This window comes from Pempheris klunzingeri, chromosome 22, assembly GCF_042242105.1.
Source record: "Pempheris klunzingeri isolate RE-2024b chromosome 22, fPemKlu1.hap1, whole genome shotgun sequence".
NCBI lineage: Eukaryota > Metazoa > Chordata > Actinopteri > Acropomatiformes > Pempheridae > Pempheris > Pempheris klunzingeri.
The window spans coordinates 12675906-12702882 of NC_092033.1; the positions used below are offsets into that span (position 1 = coordinate 12675906).

General features: G+C 42.7%; 1 protein-coding gene across 1 annotated transcript in view; it reads left to right on the forward strand.

Moving 5' to 3' along the window:
- Positions 1-19736, forward strand: part of pawr (PRKC, apoptosis, WT1, regulator) — a 62251-nt gene extending 42515 nt beyond the window's left edge. The window contains exons 2-6 of the mRNA XM_070853679.1: positions 557-682; positions 7478-7512; positions 11401-11527; positions 15243-15347; positions 18215-19736. Coding sequence (XP_070709780.1) covers positions 557-682; positions 7478-7512; positions 11401-11527; positions 15243-15347; positions 18215-18301 — 480 coding nt within the window. The 3' untranslated portion in view covers positions 18302-19736. The remainder of the gene's footprint in view (positions 1-556; positions 683-7477; positions 7513-11400; positions 11528-15242; positions 15348-18214) is intronic.
- The last annotated feature ends 7241 nt before the right edge of the window (positions 19737-26977 follow it).

Here is a 26977-nt window from a genome sequence, read left to right on the forward strand (position 1 = left end):
TAAAAAAGGTTCATGATACATTCAAATGGCAAGAAAAAACTGCTCTCACTGTAGAGCCAGGCCTAACTCCCCGAAAAATAACAATAAATATCTCAAATATACTTTTAGTATGAACCAGCCAAGGTTCAAAAATATGGCCGCCAATGAAGAGATTAGATTCCAGATTGCTGCATGTAAACACAGGTTTCAGATTAATTTTGGGCCTCTTTTGTGGCTGTGTCCCATTTCAAGAATGATTGCTGACAAATTTGCAAGTCCTCCAGAGCTCTCACATGCCTATGAATGGGTTGCAGGTACAACATTTCTTTTGATTAATGAAATGTGTTTGAAAAAAAGATATCATTTTAAGTTGCTAACCACAGTTTCCATGTTGCCATTTTAGCGAAGCAAATCCCAGGCCGTTTCTTGTTCTTTGATTTCTTCTTGTCGTAATCCGGCTTCTGCCCGCAGCCTGATTTCTTGCTGCAGGGATGCAGCCTCTGTGACTATACTTGCTCCTCTCCTTTTTCTTTTTGTCTCTTCACCTGTCATTGTCTTCTTCTTCTTCTTCCCTCAGAGCCTTGATGAGCTAGATGATGATGACGCAGGGGAGAAGGACAGGAGGGAGGAGGAGGAGCTGGTTCAGGCCAACACTTTCCAGAACGAGGCCATGACAGCTGATCCCGTCACTGGCCACTTAATGGTAAGAAGTGACCTGACAGGAGGAAGGTGGTGAGAGCCGCACAGCCATTATATTTTCTCACTTACTGTACCTTTGGTATCTAGCCAGGTGGATAGTCTTGGTTGTATTTGCCCAGTATGTGTAGATATAAGCTCAGTTTTAGATATCAGCACATAATAATATATGTGAACATAAAGCTGATTAAAGTCCGTCATAATCAAAAAAGGCCTCTGACATCCAAGAAGAGACATGATGTCTCTGCAGTAGTGCTGGCACATTCTGGTCTATATTTTCTGTCACAGACAAATACAATGTTCTACTTTTCCTCCACACTTCACTCAAGCAGAATATTGTGCAGACTGATACAAAGCTGCTGCCAAACAGAGGCACTGTTGCTCAAGAAGATACCCGGCAAGCCCAGGAGCTCAGTTTGTGTAAAAAGCTGCAGTGATGCAAAACCCAAAAGTGTCCCTGCATTTCATCATCACCGTGAAATCCGTTAAAAACAAAAAGAAACCCCCTAAAATGCTGTTAAAACTTCTCGGACAGATTGTTCCCCACAAGTCTGGGGCCTTCACTGCAGCGATTGTTCACGCAACTTTAAAGACTGATGGGCTTTGCTTGTAACAATAGTAGTGCTGGTGATCAGCGATTCAAGTCTTTTATCAAGCAAAAGTAAGGAAAACCTTCACTGGTTCAAAGTCCTGACGTGAAATCTGAATGATTTTCTGCTGCTTTGCTCAGTTTTTTAACATCGAATATCTTTGGGATTTGGACAGTAAGATGGACAAAACAAGGGCTTTTCAAAGTGAATGAGTAATAAAGCAACACAATTAGTCCCGAAAATAAGCAGAAACAAAGCCGTTTTATTACATTGCAGCTCAGGTCCACAAAGTTAAGAGCCTCATTTATCAGACTTCATTTGAAAGCCAGCATTAGGATCTGCTTTGTGTATATGGTGACTACAAAATTAGTCTTTTAATCTTTGCAAGTAATTGTGTGTTTATGTGACTTAAATAAATTAGCAAAAATAAAACGAAATCAGACACACTCATAATTTGAGTTGTTTTATTTTGTAGAGAACAGTAGTTTGTATTCAGTGGTTCAGTTTATGTAAATTAAAACATCTTCGAATAGACACACTTATTTCCAACAACAAGTTGAGCACACAGAGCGTATGAAAAGCATCCAGCTGTGTAACAACAACAGAAACCCCCACTCTGCAGTTCTGTAAATCATCATCATCATCTGCTTGGCATGAAAATTACCATTTGAAAGAAATAAAAAAAATACAACTCAAATGGCTCTGCCACTGAGTGACAACTTTTGTGGCTGCAGCTAAGAGTTGTGTTCCTGATGGATTGGCTGGTATGCATCAGCAAGCTTATTTTTGTTTTTAGGCTGAAACTGTCTGAGGCTGTTTACGCGAAGCGAAGACTTGTGTATGAAATATGTACTCAAATATCACACTTACAGGAAGATTGTGACAGCACCTGCTGAGATGTGGAAAAGAGGGAAAAAGTGAAAAGTGAAGGGTTCCACTATTTACATAAGGTACAAACAAAGAACAAGCTATTCGGTAGAATCATTTTTCTGCAGCTTCCCTACAGTCTGTCCATGTGGAGGGAGAGATTCTAAGTCTATTTGAAACTGAATATGTCCATTCATGCCTGCTGAATCTATTCTCACCATTAAAACATGAGGCCTAATGCAGACCAGATGGGGCTATGCAGAAACTAACCATTAGATGTCTCACTGTCACTCATATAAAACTGACATTCGTATTCTGCAGGGGGTCCTGTGCCAACTCGCTGATAAGGAGGCAGACTGGGAGAAATAAAGAGCAGGGGAGATCTAGCGCGGTCAGTGGATTTACTACAGAGCTGTCAGCTAGACATCTGTAAAGACGGAGCGTCAGAAAAATGTGCTATTCCTCTTGGGCCTAATTTTTCAAAGGGAGACAAGCAATTGCCATGTCAGGCCCGTTATGATATACAGCGTCCAGTCGGGCCTCTTAGCTGGTATCAAGATATCTGGAGAAAAAGTTTTTAAAAAGCTCAGTTCAACTTCTGTGCAGAGCTGCAGGGCTGTTAACAGTCTCCCCAGGTCTCCGAGCATTTCCAAACCAAAACAAGCTGTAACTCTTCTGTGTTAGTTGCTGAAGACATAATGGAAACTCCACAAAGGATCTTGGATATGAAATATTTTATCAGATGCTTTACATTTTGTAATGATGTCCTTTTTCCATCTCACCCTGTCTTCCATTTGACTTAACTTATAGAGATGGTGTGTGCTCTGTGTGTGTGTGACAGGACATATGTATCTGATATGTGCCGGCTCAGAGATGGCCGGTCTGACAGGCGGGCATGTGGTCCTGGTTATCGGGCTTTACCTCTCTCTGGTATGCAATTCCTACAAGGAAACCTGTTTCAGTGATCCAGCAGCCAGAACCATATGGAACATTCCTCAGGATCATCTGCATTTAATGTGGCGCCAAGTCCACAACAGAGCAGTTCAGGTCTTTTTCGGCCTCTCGCTCTCTTGGCACAAACACATACTGCTGACAATACCCATCCAGCACTTTTTAACAAGCCTCATTTGCATTTTTAATTAGCACCTTTCAGTCCAAAAGAAGGTGCTGATGCAGAGCATCTTGTCTGAACAGCAGGGGAATGTTCACTACCCATCACATGGCATTTCCACCCAGCAGCAAACTAAATGTCATCTTGTTTCCTGAAACAATATTTGATCACATTCACACCTAGGTTGATTCACGAGTTTAAGGATTACTATTGAACTAAACTAACTGTAATGAAGCTGCTACCAGCAAAAATACTTCAGCTTGTTGGGGAGAAACTAAACAGAGTGTTGACAGCAAACCAGAGACACTAGATCAGACTTAATTCAAAATCATAAACATAAAAAAGAAAGTGTGGTTGCAGAATAAGCAGCCTGGATTTTTTCGACTACAGGTATTGCATGGGTGCAAGAAAAGTTGATTTGACCATAGAGAAATACCATAGCCTGTATAAATGAAATGGGCATAGTATCTGAAAAGGGTCTGAAAAGTGAAGCCAGTGCTGAAATCCCCTAAATGTGCATTCTTTCTATTGGCCAGCAGGAGGCGGCTCCACTGGCTCTAAAAAGAAATCAGATTGCATGGAAGTCTATGACAATATGATCCTACTTTTCACTTTCCTAACAAGTCTGTGTTTATGGAATCAGTCACTAGTTTCAAGTCCTCACCAACACAGCATGCTGGTCATTTAGTAAATGATGGTCCCATTTAGAAGAACATAGACCATAAAGCAGGGTATGCTTTAGGGCGGGACTACCTTATGACTAACCAATCAGTTCGAAGGGACTTTGTCAAATCATTGTTACTTCTGGTTTCAGAATCAAGATGGCAGCGACCAAACTGCCTCACTCGAGGCTTCGAAATGGCAGTCTACAAACCAGCGGGTGACATCATAGTGGCTACATCCATTTCTTTTGCACAGTGTATGGTATAAACAGGGAAAAATATCTTTTACTGACACACATGCAGTAGCAGTACCGGTCAGGCAAATGGCAAGAGGTTAACACGACTTTCTGTTGCTGTTTACGGTGTTAGACTTGCAGGTTAGTCTTGTTTTCATCTTCAGCCTTCTATTAATGTTCCAGGTTGGCATTTTGACATCTATTTCTTCAGCCGGCATCAAAGACTCAGACAGCTATGTGAGGTTGGCATCTTAATTAAGACGGTGTGTGAGAGAACTGCAAAGAATCTCTCTTTCTATAACAGTAGAGCTGTAAAGTCCACAGTGTGCAATTTTAGCCCATAGTTATTTTAATTAATATGCAGATGCCATAAATAAGTTGCAGGAATAAGCGATGGGAAAAGAATTCAGGTGTTTCCAAAGAGACTTTCTAGTAGCCTTGTTTTGCTGGATCAGTCCCAATCACACGTAATTATGTGTCTCTTTTGAATTTATTGAATGCCTCCTTTAAAATTTGAGTGAAATGCTCTGAGTGCCTTTCTGTCAGGCATCTGAGTCTTTCTGCCATAGACTCAGATGGCATTCCTTTAAACATGTTTGAATTTAATGAGCTATCAAGATTATTATAGATCACATCTAGCCCTAAATATCCGAGCAAGACATTTGAATGTGTTTTGATCACACAGTGGCATGGAGTGGTCTGCACAGGCACACATGCACACATGCACACAGAAATGTCAAACTGTAATATGCTGGAGTTCAGTGATAAAGTCCTTGTTTTATTGTTGATATTTGTCTCTCTATTCTTAGTAGCTCTGAGCTCTGCAGCGCGGCTTATGGGAGCTGTCAGCGCAGCTCAAGCATGATAAATAAAGTTGCGCTGGCTTGTATTGTGTGCAGCGAAGAAGTCGTACATGAATTACGCTGACCTTGTCTCACAGATTCATATCCCAGACAGAAGGTGAAACACTGCGAGAAGGTACAGTGGCAATATAGCAAATGAAGTCTAGGATTTGTGCTGTGATCACCATGCGATTTCATTTTCAGATATTTTGGCTGCATATCAAAATACCAAATATTAAGTATTGTCATTGTTGGACTGTCCCATATACTGTGATACCATACACACTGATTACTTGTTATTGTGACATTAAGATAATCGATTATTTTAAAAAGAATCTGTCCTACCCCCCAGAAGAGGAGGAAGAAGAAGACAGTTGACAGTGTTTTTCCTGTGTGGATGGACTAGATGGATAAAAATTTGTGAGGGTGGAACACAAATGGCATTTCCTGATCATGTATCTGCAGTCGAGCTGCTGCCTCAGTGGAAGTGGCTGAAACATGACTATGGTACAAGATGATTGATTAGCACAAGATTCTGACAAAATGCAAGTGATTACAAGCAGATCAGATATTGTTCTTTTATTTGTAGCACAGTGCTTCTGAACTTCGTTGCAGACAACACAACTTAACACTGAAATTCATTCATAGCTGCCCAAAAGATTCATACATTCTCATGCCAGTCAGTGGATGCAGAGAAACAGTCCAGCTTTAGCTTTGCAGTTTGCACTCAGTATCATATAAGAATAATTCTTGCTGTTTGTTTTGACTTCATGCATCACTGGTGTAGCCTCACAACACATGCTGCCCGCTGTGACCTTCCCTCATACTGTTGTTTCGACTCATTTCAACCCTTTTTCACCCCAGAAAAGAATCAATCCAGTCCACTGACCCCTGTCAGCAGGCCAGCAGACTTCAATACATGAAACTTGCTCATGCTGGATCTTACAAAACAGACGTATTAAACTTCTGGGGGAATGTGAAAGCAAACAATTGTTTCCTTCAAAGGCGGCTTCCAGGTCAGTTGTATATTCAGAGACTCCTGTTGGTTTATTCAAGTTACACTAGCCTGTGGGAGCAAGAGCGTGTACACACATTTACATTTAGACAGCATCTTTTTAATATCTACAGTTCTACAGTATTGAAAGGACACTCTGTTTGCAGGAACTGCTTTGAAAACTATACAGATCATATCTCAACTATAAATGTTTTCAATGAGGCTTCAGACTTTGACAGAACACTGTGTGCACTAATCATGATTTCACCCTCTCAAATCAAAATGCTGGGAAATAATGATGGACATTTTTCCTTATTTTGTAGACTAAACAAGTAATTTAGAAAATAATTTGAATATGACTCAATAGGGAAAGACATATTTTGTTGCAGCGTGGTTCCTCTTTTATGAGCCTCTACTCTTTGGTATAGTTGAGGCCCAGTCTGAAATTCAGCACCATCTGCCTGCCTTTAACTAAATTCCTGATAAGACCGTTTGTGAGGAAAGGTTTTCACAGCTACAACTGGCTATGGCAGCTGTTCCATTCCCCCAAATACCAGAAAATGTCAGTTTTTAAAACAAAATTCATCAAATTGCTTTTAAATCCAGCTGTTGCTTGAGCCAGGCCTCATGCGAAGATTAGGTATTATTTAGTTTATACCCCATCGCTGCTGCAGACTGCCCTCTTTCTGCCCTCCATCTTACTAAATCTATCCAAGCCTGAGACAGGGAAGAGATGCAGGGCGGGATTTCATCCACAGGTAATGGATGATATGTCACTGAGACAGAGAGGCTGGTGCATGCTAAGAGTCAGGCACGTTTCCCTCCATCCGCTAAAGCCAAGTTCTGACTGATAAATTGCAGCAGAGCCAAGGCTCCTCAATCAAACACGGGAGCCTTCATTGCACAAAGACCTTAGGAGAGAAGAAAATGCGTATTCATCTCACGCCGCCCGTGACCCACACTTCATTTTTTGAGGGAAACACTATTTTACCGAAGGCGATCTTATCGGAGCATCACTGCTGTATAGATCTAAACAACCTTTAGATCGTACAGTAATGGGGAAACAAGACAAACATGCACTTTCATGTTGCAAAACAAGATTGCCTTCCAACAACTTGGGGCTATAGAGCTCCTGCTGAACTATTAAATGCAACAAAGATCATCAATATATCAGCTCAGCAGCTGCGATTTGAAAAACATTCATACACAACCTAAATGCTTTCTATAAATGCTGCCCTGATACATTTCTCATTTCCTGCAGATGAGGTTTTGTGTTTTTTCCTCTCTGGTGAACCAACACCACCCAAGGCAGATGAACACAACAGATGATACCTTAAAAACTCATTCTCATATCTATTCTCTGAAATTACAACATTAGAGAGCAATTAGAGATGGATCATTTTTAATCTTCAAAGCATGCGCAATGCACTGAAGTTATGTTGTCAAATTATTCTTGTTGGACTGAAGGTGCCTCTTTCCTTTTCTTTTTATTTGTTTCAGGATACCCCTAGATCTGGGAGCGGCCGTCACAAGAGGTGAGACTCATCTTGTTATCCCGGCACTGAGAGTGGAGTTTATCTGCCTCAGCATCACCAGTAATGTGTCAAGAGAAGGAACAGAGGGCAGGATGAGAAACAGCACTTTGAGTCATTAATTACGAGAGCAGATTCCCTCTGAAATGGCCCGAGAGCCTTTTCCTGGTGCGTCATTGTCTAATTTTTTCTTTTTTTTTTTTCTTTTTTCAATGCTGCTCTTTTCATGCTTTTATGGGTCAAGAAAGATGACTGCTGAACACTTCTTTGAACAGGAGTTGACAGGACACCATCTGGATGTTGGACACTTTGTTCAGACCGTCACTTCACTGCTGTAGCTGGCAGGGAGAGTTGAAAGTAAATCATTTGCTTTGAAATGTTTGGAGTCTAAATGTGTGGTTCAGTTCGGTAAAGATTGCTTTGGCATTTAATGAGAGGCTTTCAAACCTTTTTTTCCCCAGAGAACCCCCAAAACATTGATGGTCGGATAGACATCCCTTTTTAGGCAGGTGCTTTTTGTATCATACAATTTACTGACGTTTTGGCAGAGAGCACAAAATTATGGTCAGAATAAAGGTTCTTTCATTTGCCTCCATTATATTATATTCATACTATACTATATACATTATTAATTCAGTAAATGCATAATCTGAGTTGCAGAGGCCACACTCTTGCTTACTCACAATGTAGCCTGTAACACACAATCCTCATGGCAAGTACTGAAGTCCTTTGTGAACCTCTGTGCGTGCCCAGCTTGCATTTATTTTGCATTATTTGCAACCAAACTGTGAAGTTGTGGCCAACCCCAACAGCCAAGTTCACCAGCTGACATTCAATCTGGCCATGTAATTATGGCTGCTGCTCTCATCAGCTGGTCTGGCTACACTTGGACGCTCCGCAGCTCTGCAACGGATAACTCGCCGGGTTGGCTAGGCAGCGCAAGATGGCTGATAGAGTAACTTTATAGATACGTGTCTCTCTCTAATTCACTCAGTTTCTGTCAGCCTTCCCTGTCCCAGCCACTTCATCTTTTTTCTCGTTGGATTCAAGCCTGCCCTCTGCACATATTGTGGCTCAGCTTGGATAGTTCGGGGGGCCTGGGATATTGAAGCATTCATAACCAAAACACACCTGGATCAGCTTTGTCTTCTTCAGTAGCTTGAAATCTTGGCTGCCTTTGTGATAAAAGGGGAGTGAGGGGCAACCCTTGCAGGCCCTCCCACTCATAAACAGGTAGATATTACTGATTATATCTTTTAAAGCAAAGATGCAGTTTGTTTTGATGTTTTTTGTGGGAATAGGATGCATCTGGGTGAGACGGGGTGTTAATCAGATGGTTGAGTGTGATGTGGTTTCAAGTGTAGTTTTGACTTATCCCTCATTGACGCTTGAGTTTGTGAGAGATGTTGTTATACCTTTGGCTACTGCTGTTATAGGCTCTCCTGTCTGTGCTTTCTCCTTCCCACCTGCTGAGGCTCCCAAGAGAGTGTGATTGGCTCAGCCTCTCTCTCCATCAGACCTCACCCTGCAGGGTGCTAATGGGCCATGGTGTGATATTTTCTATCGAGGCCAGGGATGTTTAGGCTTGGCTTCAACACCTGCTGAGCACCCAAGAGTATCCGTGTGTGTGTGTGTGTGTTGTTTGTGTGTGTGGGTGAGACCAAGGAGATAACTGAAAAAAGATGACATGCATGCATGTAGACACACCAAGCATGTCCCTGTTCTGTGTTCTGGCTCTTTTTAGGCATCATGGTGGGATGTATTTGTTGCCACGGTTTGTAATGTACACGTGTGTGTGTGTGTGTGTGTGTGTGTGTGTGCATGCACGCACAAGTGTTTTGCATGTGTGCTTGTATGTGTGTGTGTGTGTGTGTGTGTGCTCATGTTGATAAAGTAAGAGTAGCCGTGAAGAGCCGCAATGAGAGAGACAAATGAAATGCACTTTATCTGGTTGTAGGCGACCGTCAAGGAGAGCGTTTCAAGGACTCCCTCTTGATCAAAAGCGATGGCCGCTGCAGTGTTTGGCTCTCTGTAACAACGAGCGAAAACAAGCTGTTGGTTCTGTAAATGTCAAGGTACAGAAAAATGCCATCTCTGCTTGTGTACGGGAAATGGCAAAATAGCCTCAATAGAGAAAAGAAGAATGGCTGAGTTTAGTGAAATAGATCTAAACCTCAGAAAGAGGAGTCCGAGTTTTAAGCCTACATTGACATCGTGGGGCTCGTGTCCGTAGTTTGAAACTCTTCATTATGTCTTGATCCTGCATAAAGTCATGCCAGGTGATATGAAAATGCCCATTTTGACATATTTGATGTCTGAATTAGTCAGAGTGATTGCTGAACCAAACCATTGGAGTTTACTGTTTACTATCTACAGTATGTGATGTCCTGTAAACTTACCTCTTGCCATTTTCCTTTTTTAAAATCTTTTCTTAGATCTCTGGTCTAATTCATGTTGTAATGGTATTTCTGCGGCAGTTACAGACAATCCACAACGTGGTGTAGTGTTTTTACAGATTCCTAGAAATGTTCAATAAAATCACCATGACTAAATAAACAACAATCAAAGGTGAAAAACGTGTTATAAGTTTGTGTTCATTTCAGATCCCATCAGTTATAGTGAGAAGCTTTCAGGGCCTTTAGAAAATGAGAAATGAGACACCAGTATTGCTACCATGGGGTGTCGAGGTGTAAAAAAATATGAAATTTGCAGGATTTTTACATCACTGTGACTTCTCAGGTAGTAAAGTCTCTAAATTAGGCAAAAAGGATATTGGTGTCTGGTTATGTAACCTATTAATGGTTTCATAATTGAATTTCCAGTGGTAGACTAGTGGTTAGGACGCACAACGTATAATCATTCTCCGCAGTTCTATTCTGTCTGGGGCCCCCTGTTTTATGTCATGCCCTCGTCTTTCCCCCCATGTTTTCTGTCTGTCTGTCTCTGCACTGGCTCCTCTCCAGTAAAAGCTAAGAATGTCAAAGAAAAAAAACCAAACAATTTTCAGTTTTGTTGTGACAGTTTTTAAACATATTGCCCACTACTGCCTCTCCAATCTCAGAGTAATAGGACTTCGTAAAATAGTCTAATAATTATTTGGCAGATTTTGAAAGGATTGCAGATGGTACAAAGGAGTTTTATTTGTCCTTTGTCTTGCCAGCAGCTTTCCTGTCGGTTTCAGCTGTAGAAATATGCAGACAGACCCCTTCAGACGATCCAGTGAAGCCTACAGACTCCCCAATAATTTGATTCCCAGGGAGATTTTATAAATCGGGCACAATCTGTTCCTACCGGGGAGTGGGAGCTGTTGTAGTGGGGGGCAGAGAGCCAGCAACTCATTCCAAGTTTCCACGTCAATAATTATTGAAATAAGGGCAGTAAGAAAATAAACTGCACATGAATATTCTTCCCCTGCTGCCAGAATCCGTCTCTAAGTAGCGAGGAAGTGAAGAGGAGATAAGGTTAATGTTCTACTGGCGCTGCATACAAAAACCATTCAAATCCTTTTTTTCCCTCAACGGCTTAAGAACAGTGACGCACAAGTTGCCACTGTCATTCCTGAGCCTATTTGAAGTTGTAATATGTAAATTGTTTCTTAATCAGAACCCTTTTTGCACCAAAGTTGCAAACCCTTGACGGCCTTTTCTCCATTAATGGAATAAAAGGCAGAGGGCTGTTAATGAGGAAGGTTTAGTTGAAAGGGCAAACTCGCAGAAGATATTCCCACCTGTTCTTTTGATGATGGATGTGTCATCCCATTGAACAGTATCGGACCCTTTGTATAGTGGAAATCGCCATAGAATTCACTACTTTTACCAAAAAAAAGGATTGAATCAGGCTTTACATGTTGTATTAAGTATTGCGGTTATGTTTTGTGTGTGTTTGTAACAGCTCTGCTGGGCCTGGATCTGAGGAGGAGATAGGTGGGAACAGCAGACAGCGACACAACCGTCACGGCAGAGACGGAGGAGCTGCAGCACCAGGAAGTTTGGAGAAAAGGATGGAGGAGCTGGAGATGGTACATCTTCTGACCCTGTCGTCCATATTTCTGTCACCAATGATGCCAATCAATGCTCCACTTATACAAACACAAGCCAGTGAAATAATCTGTCAAAGGAAAAGTTAGCATGTTTCTCATTTCTCTGCACTTACAGTTGAGATAGATATAGTAAGAGATTAGCATCGGTCCACATAAAGACTGGAAGCAGTGACTCCAAAATAGGCCTGACAGCACAGTTAAGCTCACTTTTATAACACTGAAACAAACCTCTTGGCAACCAGTGGTGAAATAATAGATAACTAGATAGATAACACAACATTTTTATTTTATTTTGAGGGAGGCTAACTGTTTCCTCCAGCTTTCAGTCTTTATGTTAAGTTAGGCAAATCTCCTGCTGGCTATAAACTCCATAGATAAGGCACACACTGTGAATGATATCGATTCAATCATCTAACTCTTGGCAAGGCAGTGCACCCTTCAATATATAACTTGCATGACTTTGTTGTCTACTATGAGTTGAATTCATTAAGGTTAACATCATCCTTAAAACATTGATGCACTGTGATTTTTGCTCATGAAAAGGTGAGTAAATGAAGATTGTGACCGTGTTTCACTTTTGGTTGAATACTGAATTGGTGACACTAATCATGGGTGCCCACCGTGAAACCGCGGTAATTGCATAGATCTTCTGTGCTGCCGAGTTCAAGATGTGTGTGAAGCATCTACTTTTTAGAATTTGCAGCTTCTTGGCAGCAACATCCATATTTGAGGTATTGTCTGCTGTCATGGCTACAACTTTGTGTTCTGTCAGAATCAGCTTTATTGGCCAACCGTGAACAAGGAATTTGACTCTATTGTTTGTTTCTAGTCCCTTGTCTAACAATTCCTTCACTACATATAGGAGTCTTGGCAGACATCGGTGTAAGCTGCAGCTTGACTGGTTGGCGGAGGCATACAACTGCCAGGCCATAATTCTCATTTTGGGTTTTTAGAGTTAATTCCTGTCCATAGTTTCAACCAGATAGCAAATGAGAAAATAGTATCCTGCTAGTCAGATGGGGAAAGACATGGAGTCATAGAAATAGCATCAAAACTGAGCCGTAGCCAGGATTTTAAAAATGCCACATTTCCCCAGTGCAAAATTGACCACCCAAAGATGTGTCAACATTTTTCAGAAACAATACTAAGGATGTGACTGCAGAGTCTTCAGTGGAAGCTACCGCCCTGACCTGAACCAAAACACACATAACGACATCCTCTAATGTGCTATCCTGTGGCGTTACCTCATCCTCCAGTGCTCCCACTTTTCTACCACCAAGCTGTCAGTTATACCCTGTAAATAATGCATGAATTCTGAGGAAATATCAGCGGGTCAGAGCAAATCCTATCCTGAGTGTCCATGACTTTTTCTTGCTCTTCTTCCCTGTAACCAGAGCTAAATTGGCCCCGAGCACCATGGACATGTACAATCCCAGAGGATGCATCAGCTTTATGACTGACATCTGACATGATTTGACATCAGTATCAAATCCTATCAACTTCTCAATGCAAGAGTCCATCCAAAAGTCTTTTGGCCGACTGAAAGCCTCTATGAGAGGCGCTTTGTTTAGATGAATTTCTTTTGAGCGCAGTCGAGGTTGATTTTCTGGCTGGAAACTGCAGCTCAGCACTGACAGAAATTCTCCTCAGTGGTGTTGAAGAGATGACCTTTTTACAGTGCAGATATGTCTTTTCCTCCTACACCACTGCTATCAGACACTCAACCCCTCACTGCTGCCACTGTAGAAACTCAGGTCGGAATCAAATGTCACTTGGGTGGCTTTCACAGGAGGGATTTTAAAGTAAGTACCGCTGTGACCTCAGTGACTTCAGTGCACATTGTCTCTCTGAGTCAAATGACTAAAGACACTTTTAAAAATCCTGTTTAGTTTCACACTTACTTTTCTTTTTTACAGGAGATGACGTGTATGACAGGTTTGTTCATGTGCTTCCAGGTAAATCTCTGCTGCTAGTTTAGGTCCTTAGATATTATTGAAAAACCTCAGATGACGCATGTTGGCCCATTCAGTGCAAAACCCGCTGATGGAGATCTAGTCTGCATTACTGTCTTACTGTGAAAGGAGTACACGAGATGTTTGTTCAGGTGTCTGTCAGAAGAGATTCTATAAGAGCTCAAAGCTGCAGTTATCTATAGCACCTTTTTAAAAACCAGGATGAGTAGGGTTTCATTGGTGAGCGTGCTTATGTTGGCCTCTTTGGTTTCTGTGGAAACAATTTCATGTGTTAGCGGCAACAGAAAAACAGTGAATATGGAAAGTGGTCTGATCTTCATTTTCATCATGAAGACAAACAACAGTTTGAAAACGTTTTAAAACTATGATTAAAAAACTTGAGCGTTAACAGCGTGCATACAGTCTCTCTCAGTAAGGCTTATTTCACCATAGTTATTGGAGGAGGCGGACAGCAACATGCTGGCTCTTAACCAAGTACAATTTGAAAGAAACACAAAAGCGCCATGAAAAAGGAGCTATTGATGCATTCTTCACTGACAATCTGCTGTTTTGATTATTACAGATTGCTTTTGAAGAATATGTCGAAATAGAAAATAGTAAAATATATATTTAATTAAAATTGTCATGTCACAAAAAGCTTCTTTTGTGCTTTGTGAATCTTGTCTCATGTAAGACTGAGCTTCCCGTGGCAACAGATTGATACACAGGCTTGAATATTTTTCAAGTGTTAAATACACTTGTTTACAGTCGTAGGTTTGGCACATCCACTACTTTCTAATCACCTGAGAAAGAACATTTGCTTTTTTGGTAGATAAATATTTATTTTTTATGAGAGATGATCTTATCCACGCTTCAATCTGTCCCTTTCTACTGGTTATCTGGGTCCAGGTCCTGATGGCAGCAGGCTGAGCAAATTGACCCAGACAAAGAAGGCATCCTTTGTAGCTTCTTCCTGTAGCTCCTCCTGGGGATTCCTAAAGCTTTTCCATGCCACATGGGATTTACTGTATAATCTAACCCCAGCTGGATGTACCTCCATAGTTAGGCTCTCAAAAGGCAACCTACTTAGACGGCCAGACCACCTCAACTAGGTCCTCTTAATACAGTGGAGCAACAGTTCTACTCCAGGTTCTTTCCAGATGTCCAAGCTCCTTAAAGCTGTAGTAAAGTACTTTTATAGATCAAACAGTATCTGAAACCTTCCCCCCACACTTTTCCAACTTCAGAACCGAGAGAGTTTCTTGTAACTTTCCAAAACTGACAGTCCGGCTCTCTTTGCCCTAAAGTGTGCACCGTTATCCCCATTTGTATGATTCCTAACATCTCACCCCTCTCTATAGAGGCAGGCTTTTGGTTGACTCTGGAACTGGTATAAACACTTTTCGCTTAGACGACCATTTGTACTCGCTAGTAAATTTCAAGGACACTCCAGCCTTCGCCCTGTTGTAGGGGTGAACCCCCACGGCAAAGACAACAGCTTTTGTCTGCTATCTTTTACTTTCAATAGCTACCCAGACCTCTTTTATTTAGAGCATCGGTCACCCATCCCAACCCCCAACGTATTTAACCTTTTTAAAAGTTTATTTAGAGTTTTTTGAGCGGACAGGCTCCAGTGCAAGACTTTTGGATCGGACAATTAGACAGTTACCATTCCTTTTCAGTTTTTAGTGCTGTTGCTAATGTGCCCACGTGTGTGTGTGTGTGTGTGTGTGTGCTTTCAGGAGCTGGCCAGAGAGCATCAGGAGAACATCAGGTTGCTGAAGGCCCACCAGGACAAAGACGACCTCATCGGGAGGCTGAAGGAGGAAATCGACTTGCTGAACAGAGTGAGTCCAGCCCACGTAATTTTCTGCGCTGATGGCTGATATTTTGAGTGTTCCTTTGTTGTTTTCATGTGTGGGCGGCTTGTGGGGGTTGCAAAATCATCATCTGGCATTTTAGCGGAGTTGTGTATAATAGCTATGTTTTTTTGTTACAATGATTATCTCGCAACCCATTACGATTTGGACACAGACAAATGTTTATTTTTGGATTTAGTCATGATTGTATGTCTTAAGCAAATTGAGAAAGACTTATTTTTCTTTTTTTTTTTTACTTTTTGTCAGCTTAAATTTGAGTGTATTTTCATTCATACTGAATCAACACTGTTACCATCTTCATCTCAGAGGGTTTGGACAGATGTTTTTGTTGAATAAAGTAAAAAAGAAAGAGATCAATAAGTAAGACATTGTGCAGTGGCAGCTGAAAGCACCACACAGCCCAGATTGTTTCTCTACTTCAGTGTATCTCAGCAAGGTTGAATCCCCCTCTGCTTTATTTTGACTTACTCTCAGGCAGAATGATGCACAGTCGACAAAACAAGCGGGATGACAGGGATGACTGACCTGGTGATGTGGCGACCCTCTACTTCAAACTGTTGAAGCTTGTGGGGAAATGAACAGCCGTCAACTCCCATGTTAATGTCCGACATTTTGTCGACCCATCCGTCCACCCCGACCTCCCCCGTACAGAACATGGACCTTATTGCTCTATAACAACATCACCTGACTCCCTCCTTTGCTTCTGTCGCAGTTACTACGGTCTCTAGAGAGTTTTGTCACTTAAGCAGAACGACAGCTGCTCTCATTCTTCTTGGGAGGGCAGTCTCAAATTATCCACAAATGAAGAATAGGGCCCTGGTGAGACTTACTCGTTAGTCTCTGTGAAGAAGAGAACCCTTAAGGTTAAGGTTGCAGGACAATCAGTTAAGGCATGAAAATCTTTACTCGAATGATGAAAATTCCCACTACTGTGTGTTTATTGTCAGAAGTGGTTTTGAGAGATCCTATAGCCGTCACGTTCAGAGCATTTTACACTGACGTGAACCCACTAGCCAGGGTAATGTGTGTTTTTAAGTTTGGTTTGCCCTCACAGGCCGGGGTCCTGTTTCCTCCTCACGCTGTGGTCAGGGTTGAAAGGTCAGGGGATACTCTTGTAAGCTGAGTACGCTTTATACTCAGCAGCCGGAGTGAAACCTCCCTGAACCCTGTGAACCCACATCTCCTCCTTACCCCAGACTGTCAACAATCCCTCTTCAACTCGTGTTCTCTGGGTCACCGAGGCTGCTGGTAAACACGTCTCTGTTTTTTGGCATCTGTGAAGAGAAAACGTAGCAGGAGGGAATAGTTCTGAAAGACTTTCATGTCTCAGATATTCAGAGAAAAGAGATCTTTGCTCTCCCCTGTGGAGCCAATCAAATCTAAACAAGAGATCATCAGTGATCTATGCATTTTCAGCAACTAGCCGTTGCTAGGTTATCTTGGCACTTCAGTCATTAAGATACACACTGCACAACCCATCTGCAAACACTAAGAGTGCAATATTGCACGAGACATCACGTTGATAGCATCACATGGACAGGAAGCTAGTCATAAGAGAAGGCCTTTATGTAAGGACGGTCGACATGGTGATAGCCATCAGAAATGTCCCTGAGAGAGGCTCCCGCAAGGCCTGATGGGAAAGCGGGAGATAACAGCTGATCCAGTCTGCCGTCTCCGCAGTAGAAGATTGAACCCTCAGTCACTGTGGTTTATTTGGGAGAAAAAGAAAAGATAAAGCTCCACTGCCAGACTCATATCTACCTCTTGATAGGCATTGAAGAGAGAAATCCTGTCCTGTAGAGAGCTCAGATCCCTGTAAGGGAGCCATCTGAGCGGTGGAGGCTGATGAGATCTGTCATCTAATGATAAAGCAAGTTGTACATTCTGCATTTTCAAAATGAAATCTGCTTTTTTTTTCGGGCCGCTCGGGGTAGTGGAGACAAGTTAGGAGCACAGCATTAATGTAAGTTAATATAGCTGCTTATTTATACATCCAGCAGATGCAGAGCAACAATATTATTCATTTTGTGTCATGTTTCTGTGTAACTGGCAAATCTAAGTCCAATGGTCATTTTCTTTTGGCTGTGTTTTTGGTTTCCTGAGGGAAATATCTGAGTCTTTAGCAGCTGAATGCTCCACTGTGTTCACCCGCTCATCACTGAGTCTGTCAGGTGTTTTTTTTTTTTTTTTTACTAAAACTGCTTCCATCTCTGGCAAAGTACAATGCAATGACAGCGGTTAGAGCACACCAGAACACTCATGTTTTGGGCGGACAGCTAAACGAACTACTGAAACTCACTTTAAAGGTCCATAATCCTGCGGATTGGGTGATAATTCTCTTTAGGGTACTTTTTTTCACATTGTCACACCATTTCTGCATTGTTAGGATAAAAATATTGATCGTGACATCTTTAAAGTAACGCCTGAAAGTCCAGTTTGCCTGTGTAAAAAGCCACCACTCTCCCTCTGCAGCAGAGACGCCACGCCGTGCTGTGTAGAAACTTGTGACCTCCTTAGTTTGACTTCCTCTAAGTGCTGTTCAGCTCCCTCTCAGCAGGCATGCGATCATGACCGGTGATGGAAGAAATCGAAAATGAGGAGTGTCACTTTAATGACACAGCACCGCGGCTACCGAGAGCCTCTCTCATTTGCAACTAATTGAAGCTGTTAATGTCTAATTTGTTGCTATCAGGGCGGCCTGGCTGGAGGGGGGAAGCCCGGCAGCAAGTAAAGCTTGCTTTAACTCTCAGACTAACACTTGTGACACAGGCTTGTGAATAAATCTGTCCACAGAGTGCTAACCCCAGAGCTGTCTCCTGTGCCCCTCTTCACAGGACCTGGATGACATTGAAGATGAGAATGAGCAACTCAAACAGGAGAACAAGACTCTGCTCAAAGTGGTGGGTCAGCTGACAAGGTAGAACCGCCACCCCCCCCCCTCTCCTCCTCCACGCCTGCACCCAACACCAACAACCCCTGATGAGTGGAGCACCTCCGTTCTCTCCTCTCTCCTCACCTCCTGCCCTGGGTCAAGTCCAGCAGCATGGCCTTTTAACTGTTTGATTCTGTCTGTTAGAGGTGAAACTGTAAAGTAGTCGTGCTCAGCCTCGCAGCCTTAAACCCCCCCCCCCCCAAGAAGAGGATCGATTCCATATGTTGTGAAAGCTGAGCGAACTAGGGGCTCACGTTCTCCTGTCCTGACTGTCTACTGGGGACTGTCTGTCATCGTATACATATTTAATGTAAATGTATTGTATATAGGCCATTTAGATTGTTTGTTTTTTGAGTTTTGATAAGGTCTTAAAAAGCAAAAGTAAAATGAATGTATGTGCTGCACAGACAAACGCACACAAAGCCTTAGAAAACTTGTTTAGAGGTTAAAAAGAAGTCTCTACATCTGAGCACACAGCAGCCACCCAGGTTCAAAAAGATTTAAAAAGATCTCCAGTGTTGCGATGTTTAAATTGTCTGAGTGCAGTTTCATCAGTGAACTCGTAGCGATGGAGCTTCTGTCGAGGATCACTTGGACCAAATTCAACATAATTACTGCTACAGTACCATCAGCCAAAGTGGACATAGTGCCTTGCAATGCATGTGCGATTTTTTTTTTCTTTTTCTTCATTCTTAAAAGAAGCCTGGTGCTTTATTAATGAACATTAGTGCCAGATTTACTTAATTCCAATAATGTCTTGGTACATTTCAGTCCCAATAGTACATCTGCAAGCCTGATTGAGAAAGAATTGTGTATCAAATTTTAAGTTTAACAAGAGCAGGACTTCATATCAATTATATGCTTTATGCAATTCAAAGTTAACATCTGAGTATTATACTTGTCCCTGATGAAATGTTTTGGGTGGAAACCCTTGCGTAGTATACATGTGGATTCTTTTATAAAAAAGCATTTCGCTTTGTTTAATTCGTTTACAAGTTATGTCTTTGCAATATGTGATGTTAGATGTTTAGCTGCTCTGTTTATGGCATCTAAGATGTGTGGAGTGAGCTACAGTGCATTTTTTTTTTGTATGATAACCAAATGAACTGAAGGAACATACTATTTGAAATGCATCTCTTATGTTTACTCAAGGGAACAGGCTTGGCTGGTAGCGGCATTTAACTTCTGTATGTAGATCATTTTATTCCGCTGAGGAGCTGTTCGGTGAGCTCCCGCACTCTGGCAATTAATCTGTAGGTTTTAGTCAGTCGATACATAACTCCGCTTCGACATAACATGCTCGTATTTTGGGGTAAATCATCCGCTCGCAGACAGACGTCACAGACCCCATCTCTCTTCCCATTACATTATGCATGTACAGAAGATTAAGACATTTAATAAAAGTTTGATTATCTCTCTCCTCAGTCGACTCGCTTGTGTTCATTAAGACTAATTTGATGTGATGATACCATGCCACTGAGTCAGTAATGCAATGTGACGGTGGCGGGGGGCTCAGTTCCTCACACACACACACACACACACATTCCTAGTACACTCAAATTCATCACTATTCAACATCCAATCACCAACCTGACTGCACAAAGGCCACCATCCCTGAACAAGAAACCTATATCCACCCCACAGAACCTCTATTACGCAACTGAAATGCATTAATTCCCCTCACGTAGTGACAGAGTGGGAGGGGAAGCATCTAGATAGGAAGCATATCAGGACTAATGTCAACAAAATTTCCAGATAATGATCCTCTCGAAGCTGGCGGAAAGTGCCGGAGGCCTTCACCATAATCCCTATTAGCATTTTTATGAAAAGTTGCAGGCTCTGTCATTTGGAATAGTCACCGAGGGCAAAGACAATTCATCTGTGCCGCTAGTTTGTCATTCCCTCTTGAAAATAGATGGCTGTTCGTGCTGTCGTCTTGCGTAGTGGAAAAGCATTGAATGTGTTGTGTGGTTGTACCATTTAAACAGACACACTGTATGTTAACACCCTAAGTGGGGAATGTCTGTGTACGAGTGATTTTTTTATTTATTTTACCTTTATTTAACCAGGAAGTCCCATTGAGATCAGAAATCTCTTTTACGAGGGACACCTGGCCCAGGTAGCAGCCATACAAAATCAAAAGCCAGACACATGATACACAAATACATGACACACAGATAAACTGTTAGCAGGGTTGTAGGGGGGCTATGGCCCTGCATGTTAGGTGAGTTTGCAGTTTCCAAGAAGCACATCTGGACTCCTGATCACTGTGATATCCCGTAAATGCCGTACGTTGATATCACTTTAAGATGTGGTCCATCTCTCCTACCACCACTTAGCGGCGAGGCAAACCTTCTATGGTTGCAATGGACTCTTAGCGCTGCACCAAAAGAAAGCATTGCTTTTTTTTTTGTTGTTATTTTTGAATTAAAAGCCAACATACCAGACGGTCAGTAGCCCGTCAACATAGAGTTGTGGCCAGAAAAAGAGTTTCTCGACACATTTATGTAATTTTTTTCATACCAGGGAAGTATAGTTGAAAGCTAAGCAGGACGGAGTCTAAAAATAGTCAAGATTATTCTGCCAACTGTAACATACCTGGCATTAAATTAAATGAAACGTATCCAAATACCAACACCAGGACTCCATTTGTCTTGAAGAGTGATGTATTTGCTCTCTTGTCTTAAGCCTTTGGCAGTGCAAACACATACCTGTTATTTCTAAATGTGGGCAATGACTAAGGCGACTTCTAACTTCACAGATGTCACCCAAACACTTTCCGCAGGTTGTCCTTCAGATGACTACCTTTAGAAGAAACCTGGATGGTGTTACTGGCGTAATGGCGGTAACATAGCTTGGCATGATGATCACATGTTCCATGTGTTTTGCTTGTATGTACGACTGTGAATAGACACATCCGCCTCCACAAAGTGCATTAGATCCTGAGAGGCTGATAGTCGGGGCAGAGATGAGAAGCAGGCCTTATCTCGTCCTTGTAGAAAGCCAGCCATGTTTCATTATCAGTTGGTTTCATGCTCTTGGTTCTTGGGCCAATCTCCTTAATCTCCAGGGTCCCTGGTGCACGGAAGCACTCATCCACACAGAGGATGGCGGGGGTCAGGATGATGCCAGAAGGAGTGGGACCGGCTGGGTGGAACGATACTGGACGTATTTGCGCAATTTCCTTCACCCGATCCTCCGCTCTGCTTTATCACAGCAGCCCATTTTCTCAACCGCCAGCCTGAAAATGACTTGTTCCTACCCGTGCACCTTTTATACCTCATTATCTCCAAGCTAAGTGATATCTGATGTGACACTTTAAAGCCAATATTCAAATAGAAGGAAGTGTCCTTGGTGATGGCGACTGATTGCGTTCAGACCTTCCATTTCAATCTAATGTCAAATCTACGTCGCACTGTACTTCCAGCAGACGACGCAGTCTCTCACTGACTCTCTCAAGCTTGTGAGATTTCAACGCCGCACTGCCATGAAAGCGCTTTTTTGAAGTCACACGGCGTGGCCGGCCACTCTCTGGCGACAAACAGCTCAGCGCTGGAGCTGGAGCTGCAATAACGAGACTTCAGACGCCTCACACACGCTCCCCTCAACACCTGGACCACATGCCGAGCTGCCCTTTGTTGAAATGCCCTGTAAAAGTCAATGGGATTCTAATACACTTCACAAACAGAGAGGAATCAACTAATGGCAGTCCAAAGGCGTGACATTTACAAAATGGCATAATTTAAGTGGTTTGCCTCTGAGTAATGGCAAAGTTTTCTTTAGCTTCAACTCATGGCAGCTGTCAGACAAAATATTGAAGTAGAGGAAGACAAATGGGATTCTTTTGTACGGCACATGCAGAAGGGTTTTAGCACCAAGAAGAACTGGACAATGAAACAACTTGTCAGAAGTGACCAAAAATCTAGATAAATCATTGGAATGATGCTGATGAAATACCTAAAATGATAATGTGCTTATTATACAACATTATCAGCTAGGAATTAATAGATTTTTCATTTTAAGCCCATTGAGAAGTCATTTTATTTCATTTCAACGTATTACTTTATCCGGCAGCTATTACACTATCAGCTGCTATAAAGGGTATATGAGCACTTTCTACCTATTCCATCTGGCCCATTTTATCACTGCAGCTGTCACTTAAATCACTCTCTCACCAAAATGACTTCTGTCTACCCCTCCACCCCTCATAACCCATTATCCTAAAAAAAGACATCTATTTGAGGTGGCACTACAAACCCATATTCTGCGTCGTCCTTTGGCCTGTTGGCGGGTGTTTCCATTGGCCTGGCTTCTATTACTTTGTCTCATCTTCTGTCTTCAAGCTTTGGCCCCTGCTCTGTCCATTTGTAAGTTCCAGTAATGTTACGTCGTCTTTGAGAAAATAGTGCAGTGCTTTTTTTTATTTTGTCATTTTTTACTACATCTATGTAAAATTAGTTGTGGAGTAGAATAAAGAACAATCCACTCTCTCACATTCAAAAATCTAATCGGCCACAGTAAAAATATGCTGAATGTAATTAGCCGGAAACGCGCTTTGATTTGGGTCTCCATATTCATGAGGAAGCTCTGCAGGCTGGAGAATAAACACAAAGCACTTCCAGCTGACAGAGTGTGTGGGGGGGGCCTGACTTTTCTCTGCATTTGGAATGAACAAAAGACAAACATTTTCTACTCTAATATCACCTGAATGTCTCTCCTCTCGCTCACGGCCCCTAATTTTTGGTGAAACGTGTGACTTGTACTAAAAATCTGCCATTAGATGTGCCATCTATGGGCAGTCCACTGCTAACAGTCATGACCAGGTTAAGTCGCCATGGGGCCCTGGGGCAAATTTGGGGTGAAGGTCCCAATTAATGTTACATGATACAATGAATATGAGGCCTTCAGGGACCGAAAAGACCAAGGGAGGCAGGGGGCAGCTGCCTTTTTGGTAACTGTTTCTTATGTAAAGATCCAGGCTCTGTTGTTTGTTTACTAAATGTTTTAGTGTTGCTGACCCCTCAGCTAAAAGAGCTTTAATAGTCATGAATTTAATTATTTTGGGTTTCAGTAGAGGGTTTTTGTGTCCTGGAATGAGCAGGATACCACTTTAAGGGAACAACAAACTTGTGTGCAACATTATATTTGACCTTTGCTCAAAGTGTGACCTAAGAATAAAGAAATCATGGTGATAGTGTTGGATGTGGGGGGATTTTTTTTGGACCCAGGCTGATCAGCGCCTAGTCCGTGAGCCCTGAGGCCAACTGTGTACAATTTACACGAGGTAGTTTTTCTCCCCTCGCCTTCAATCTGTCTTCTCTGAGGGAATTTAAATGCTGCATAAATGCCATTCTCACCTTGAGACTCCATCCTGCGGAGGCAAGCAGCAAAAATCTACATGCACAGCACTCAATCTGATTAGCATGGGCTTCACATGGACCTTCTATTCAGCTCAAGCATGGGAAACCAACCACAGCAACACAACAGACCTGTTCAATTTGTTGTGCACGCACACACACACACACACACACACACACACACCATACGGAAAGTGGTAAGCCTCCTCGCAGCAGAGGCAGAGGATGGCAGACTTGAGTGGCTTGTTTCTCCGTCGGGAATGAAGTCATCTGCTCCGAAGATCTCTTCCCGGGGCCCCCGGGGGTTGCCATGGCAACGGGATACGACATATGTGTATCCCAATCAATCGTCTCAAAAATTGTGTCTGGTTGTCCAATCACATCCATCTGAGAGGTGAGGTTTGTGAGGGACCCCCCCCCCTCTCTCCATTGTACACACACACATATACACCCTCCTCTTCCTCCAAACACCCATTGACAACCACACACACACACACACACACACACACACAGAATGCATGTAAAAAATGCCAAAGTCTCCCTTTAAATGTGATGTCAAAGTGCTGCTGTATGTTTTCCACCCACAGCCTCTTTCTAGTTGATAGAAACGTTATTGATGCTTTACCTTTTTCAATGCACTTGCATCATTTGTTTGACCTGTGCGATGACAATCAAGCGTTTCTGCTCCTGTGAAACTAACTCAGGCAGCGAGTCATCCTGAGGAAGGTGAAGAGATTCCCAAAACCATGCCTCACTTCCTGTTCTCCTCCAGTGGGTGGCAGTATTCCCAGCCTGGTTCCCATCAGTGTGATACCAAGAGGTAGCCTATCATGGCTCTGATGTGTTTCTTTTTTTTTACAGGCTTATGTGCTCAGTGGTCCCTGACAAGGTGACATGCTCTCCTGGTGGAACACCCTCATAATACATTAGATGGTCAGAGGTTAGTATGGAATCCAGTGATAAATCCTCCTCATGTAATCTGCTATTTCAGATTCCACCTGTGGTTTGTTCTCAGTCATTTCAATGCAGCTCCTTCTCGGTCCATACTGACGCACTTCCTGTGTAAGATTTTAAATGTACTGTTACATAACAGCCTGCATCCTCATGCTACTGAGTGTAAACACTCGTGGGATTAACAGTGGAACACCACACCTTTGGACCCTGCATGTGCTGCTATCATAATCTCATTTATGACGGATCTTATTTATGATAGATTTGTTACTGGCAGTGGTAGTCCGTGCTGAAAATGCTGTTCAGTTCAGTTGCAGCTATTTCTCATCGTCTTTTCCCATTTGCTCATCCATTTTAATAAGCCCAAATCTCAACAGGGGGAGCATGTGCATTTGAATGTTGTTGATGACTCACAAAGTCCACGCCAAGCAGAATAGGAGACGGCTCTGGGGAGCATCAACAGCCTCTGAAGGTCACTCGACGCTGTTACCATGACAGCGGCGGGCATCACTCTGAGAAGTTGTTGTTGCGTAGTGTGATTTTAAGAGGGGGCCTGACTTGGGATGCGTGCGAAAGCAACAGCTCCTGCTTGGCACACACACACACACACACAAACACACACACACAAACAAACATAAACACATAAACATCAGCACCCACCCTGCCACCCTCCTCCTCCTCCTCCTCCTCATCAGCACTACCGAGTCAGCAGGGGAGAGGCAGAGGTGCATGTTCAGCCCTGAGCAGAGTCTCATTCTGAACTCTCCCCGGGGAAGGACATACAAACACGCACAAGCATCACCAAGAGCGCTGTCGGAGAATCAAAAACAATCTTTTTCTGGTGAATCCTGGCTGTGCAGAGGCTGAACAGGAGTTTCACCTCTCTCTGCCGTCCTGCGATATGTAAACAGAGTGTGAGTAGACTCTTTACAGATGGATCAGGCAGACACATGCGCTAATCGGCCATCTGTCATCTTCACTTACTCTGAAAAATGGCTGTCAACAGCTAAAACGTAGCCGTCTCCATCCTCTTTGTCCTTTTCATTCATCTGTCAGCCGTCGCCACCCGCAGCCTGCTGCCCTATCTATGGAATACGTGCGTTGCCAGAGGGCTCACTAGGGGAGCAGGAGGAGTGCAGGGTTCATCCATGTATGCATGACCATTCCCAGGGCAGCTCACTGGGGAACTTACCAGGAAGTCCAAACAAGGCAATTATCCCTGTTTTCATTTGACTCCAGCAAAAGGTGCTCTCTCCTGGAGGATCCTGAAAACTCCCCTCAAGGCTTGTTGTTCCAAGAAAGTGAACCAGATTACTGCTCAGAGTTCTGCTGCGTCCTTTAATCCTTATGGGAGATTGAGAATATATATTTTTCTAACTTAATATAGTTATGAATACAATTAGTTACATAACTACTCACTGTATAGTCCATCATATAGTGAGTTTGACATTTTCTACTGCTGTCCAAATATCTAGTCAGCATTATTATACCCTATATAGTGGATTTAAAGGTATCCCACATTGCATCGTGGGTGAAAAGCAGTGTGCAACCGATGGTCACTAACCGAGCACTATATACCATCATGCATTGCGCGGAATGAAGACGGACGAAATTAACCGCCAGTGACACGTGTCTGAAAGTATTGTGTGGATGAGCTGCCTGTGTAGTCCTCCACACTGGAACCCCGGGATAGTGAGTAGAGAGAAGTGAATGATTTCGAACACAGCCATTGACTCTCCACTACAGAAGCTCAAGGTCTCAGTGTGGGATCCTCCCAGGAAAGGAAGAAAAGTTGCCATTTTGTGCCATCCTCAAGTGTCTGCACACATCCCTGATGATCAAACCCAGAAGGCAATAATACAATCAGAAAAACTACTCTTTAAAGGGGAAAATATTAATTAGGTTCCTCTTCTCTTGCTGCCAGCTTTTTGCCTCGTGCAGCTTTAAAACCAACTGTCGTGATGCCTTTTTTAAAACTAAACTCTTGCCAACTGCTGCTGGATAAAATGAAATCAGCACGTATCTGTCCAATATTTTCTTTTCTTTTTTTTCTCCTCCTTTTTTTTTTGATAGCTCTCGTTGCTTCACTGGAGCGCTACACCACAGACATTCAGACACGCTACGCTGAGGGAGCCAACCTGGAGCATCACGGGCAGGTGACACATGGCTGAAAAGGTCACTCTCCACGTGGTGCTGCCCGTGATCCCACACTAGCAGGAATTATCCACTGGGCGCATGATGGTATAGATCCAGGGAAAGCTGTACCTCGCTGGCCTCCAGGAAGACATGTGAAACACTGACCTTTAAAGCAAAGAAAAGCAGGACAGTCAGCTTCGTACTTCCACCAAACGTCACTT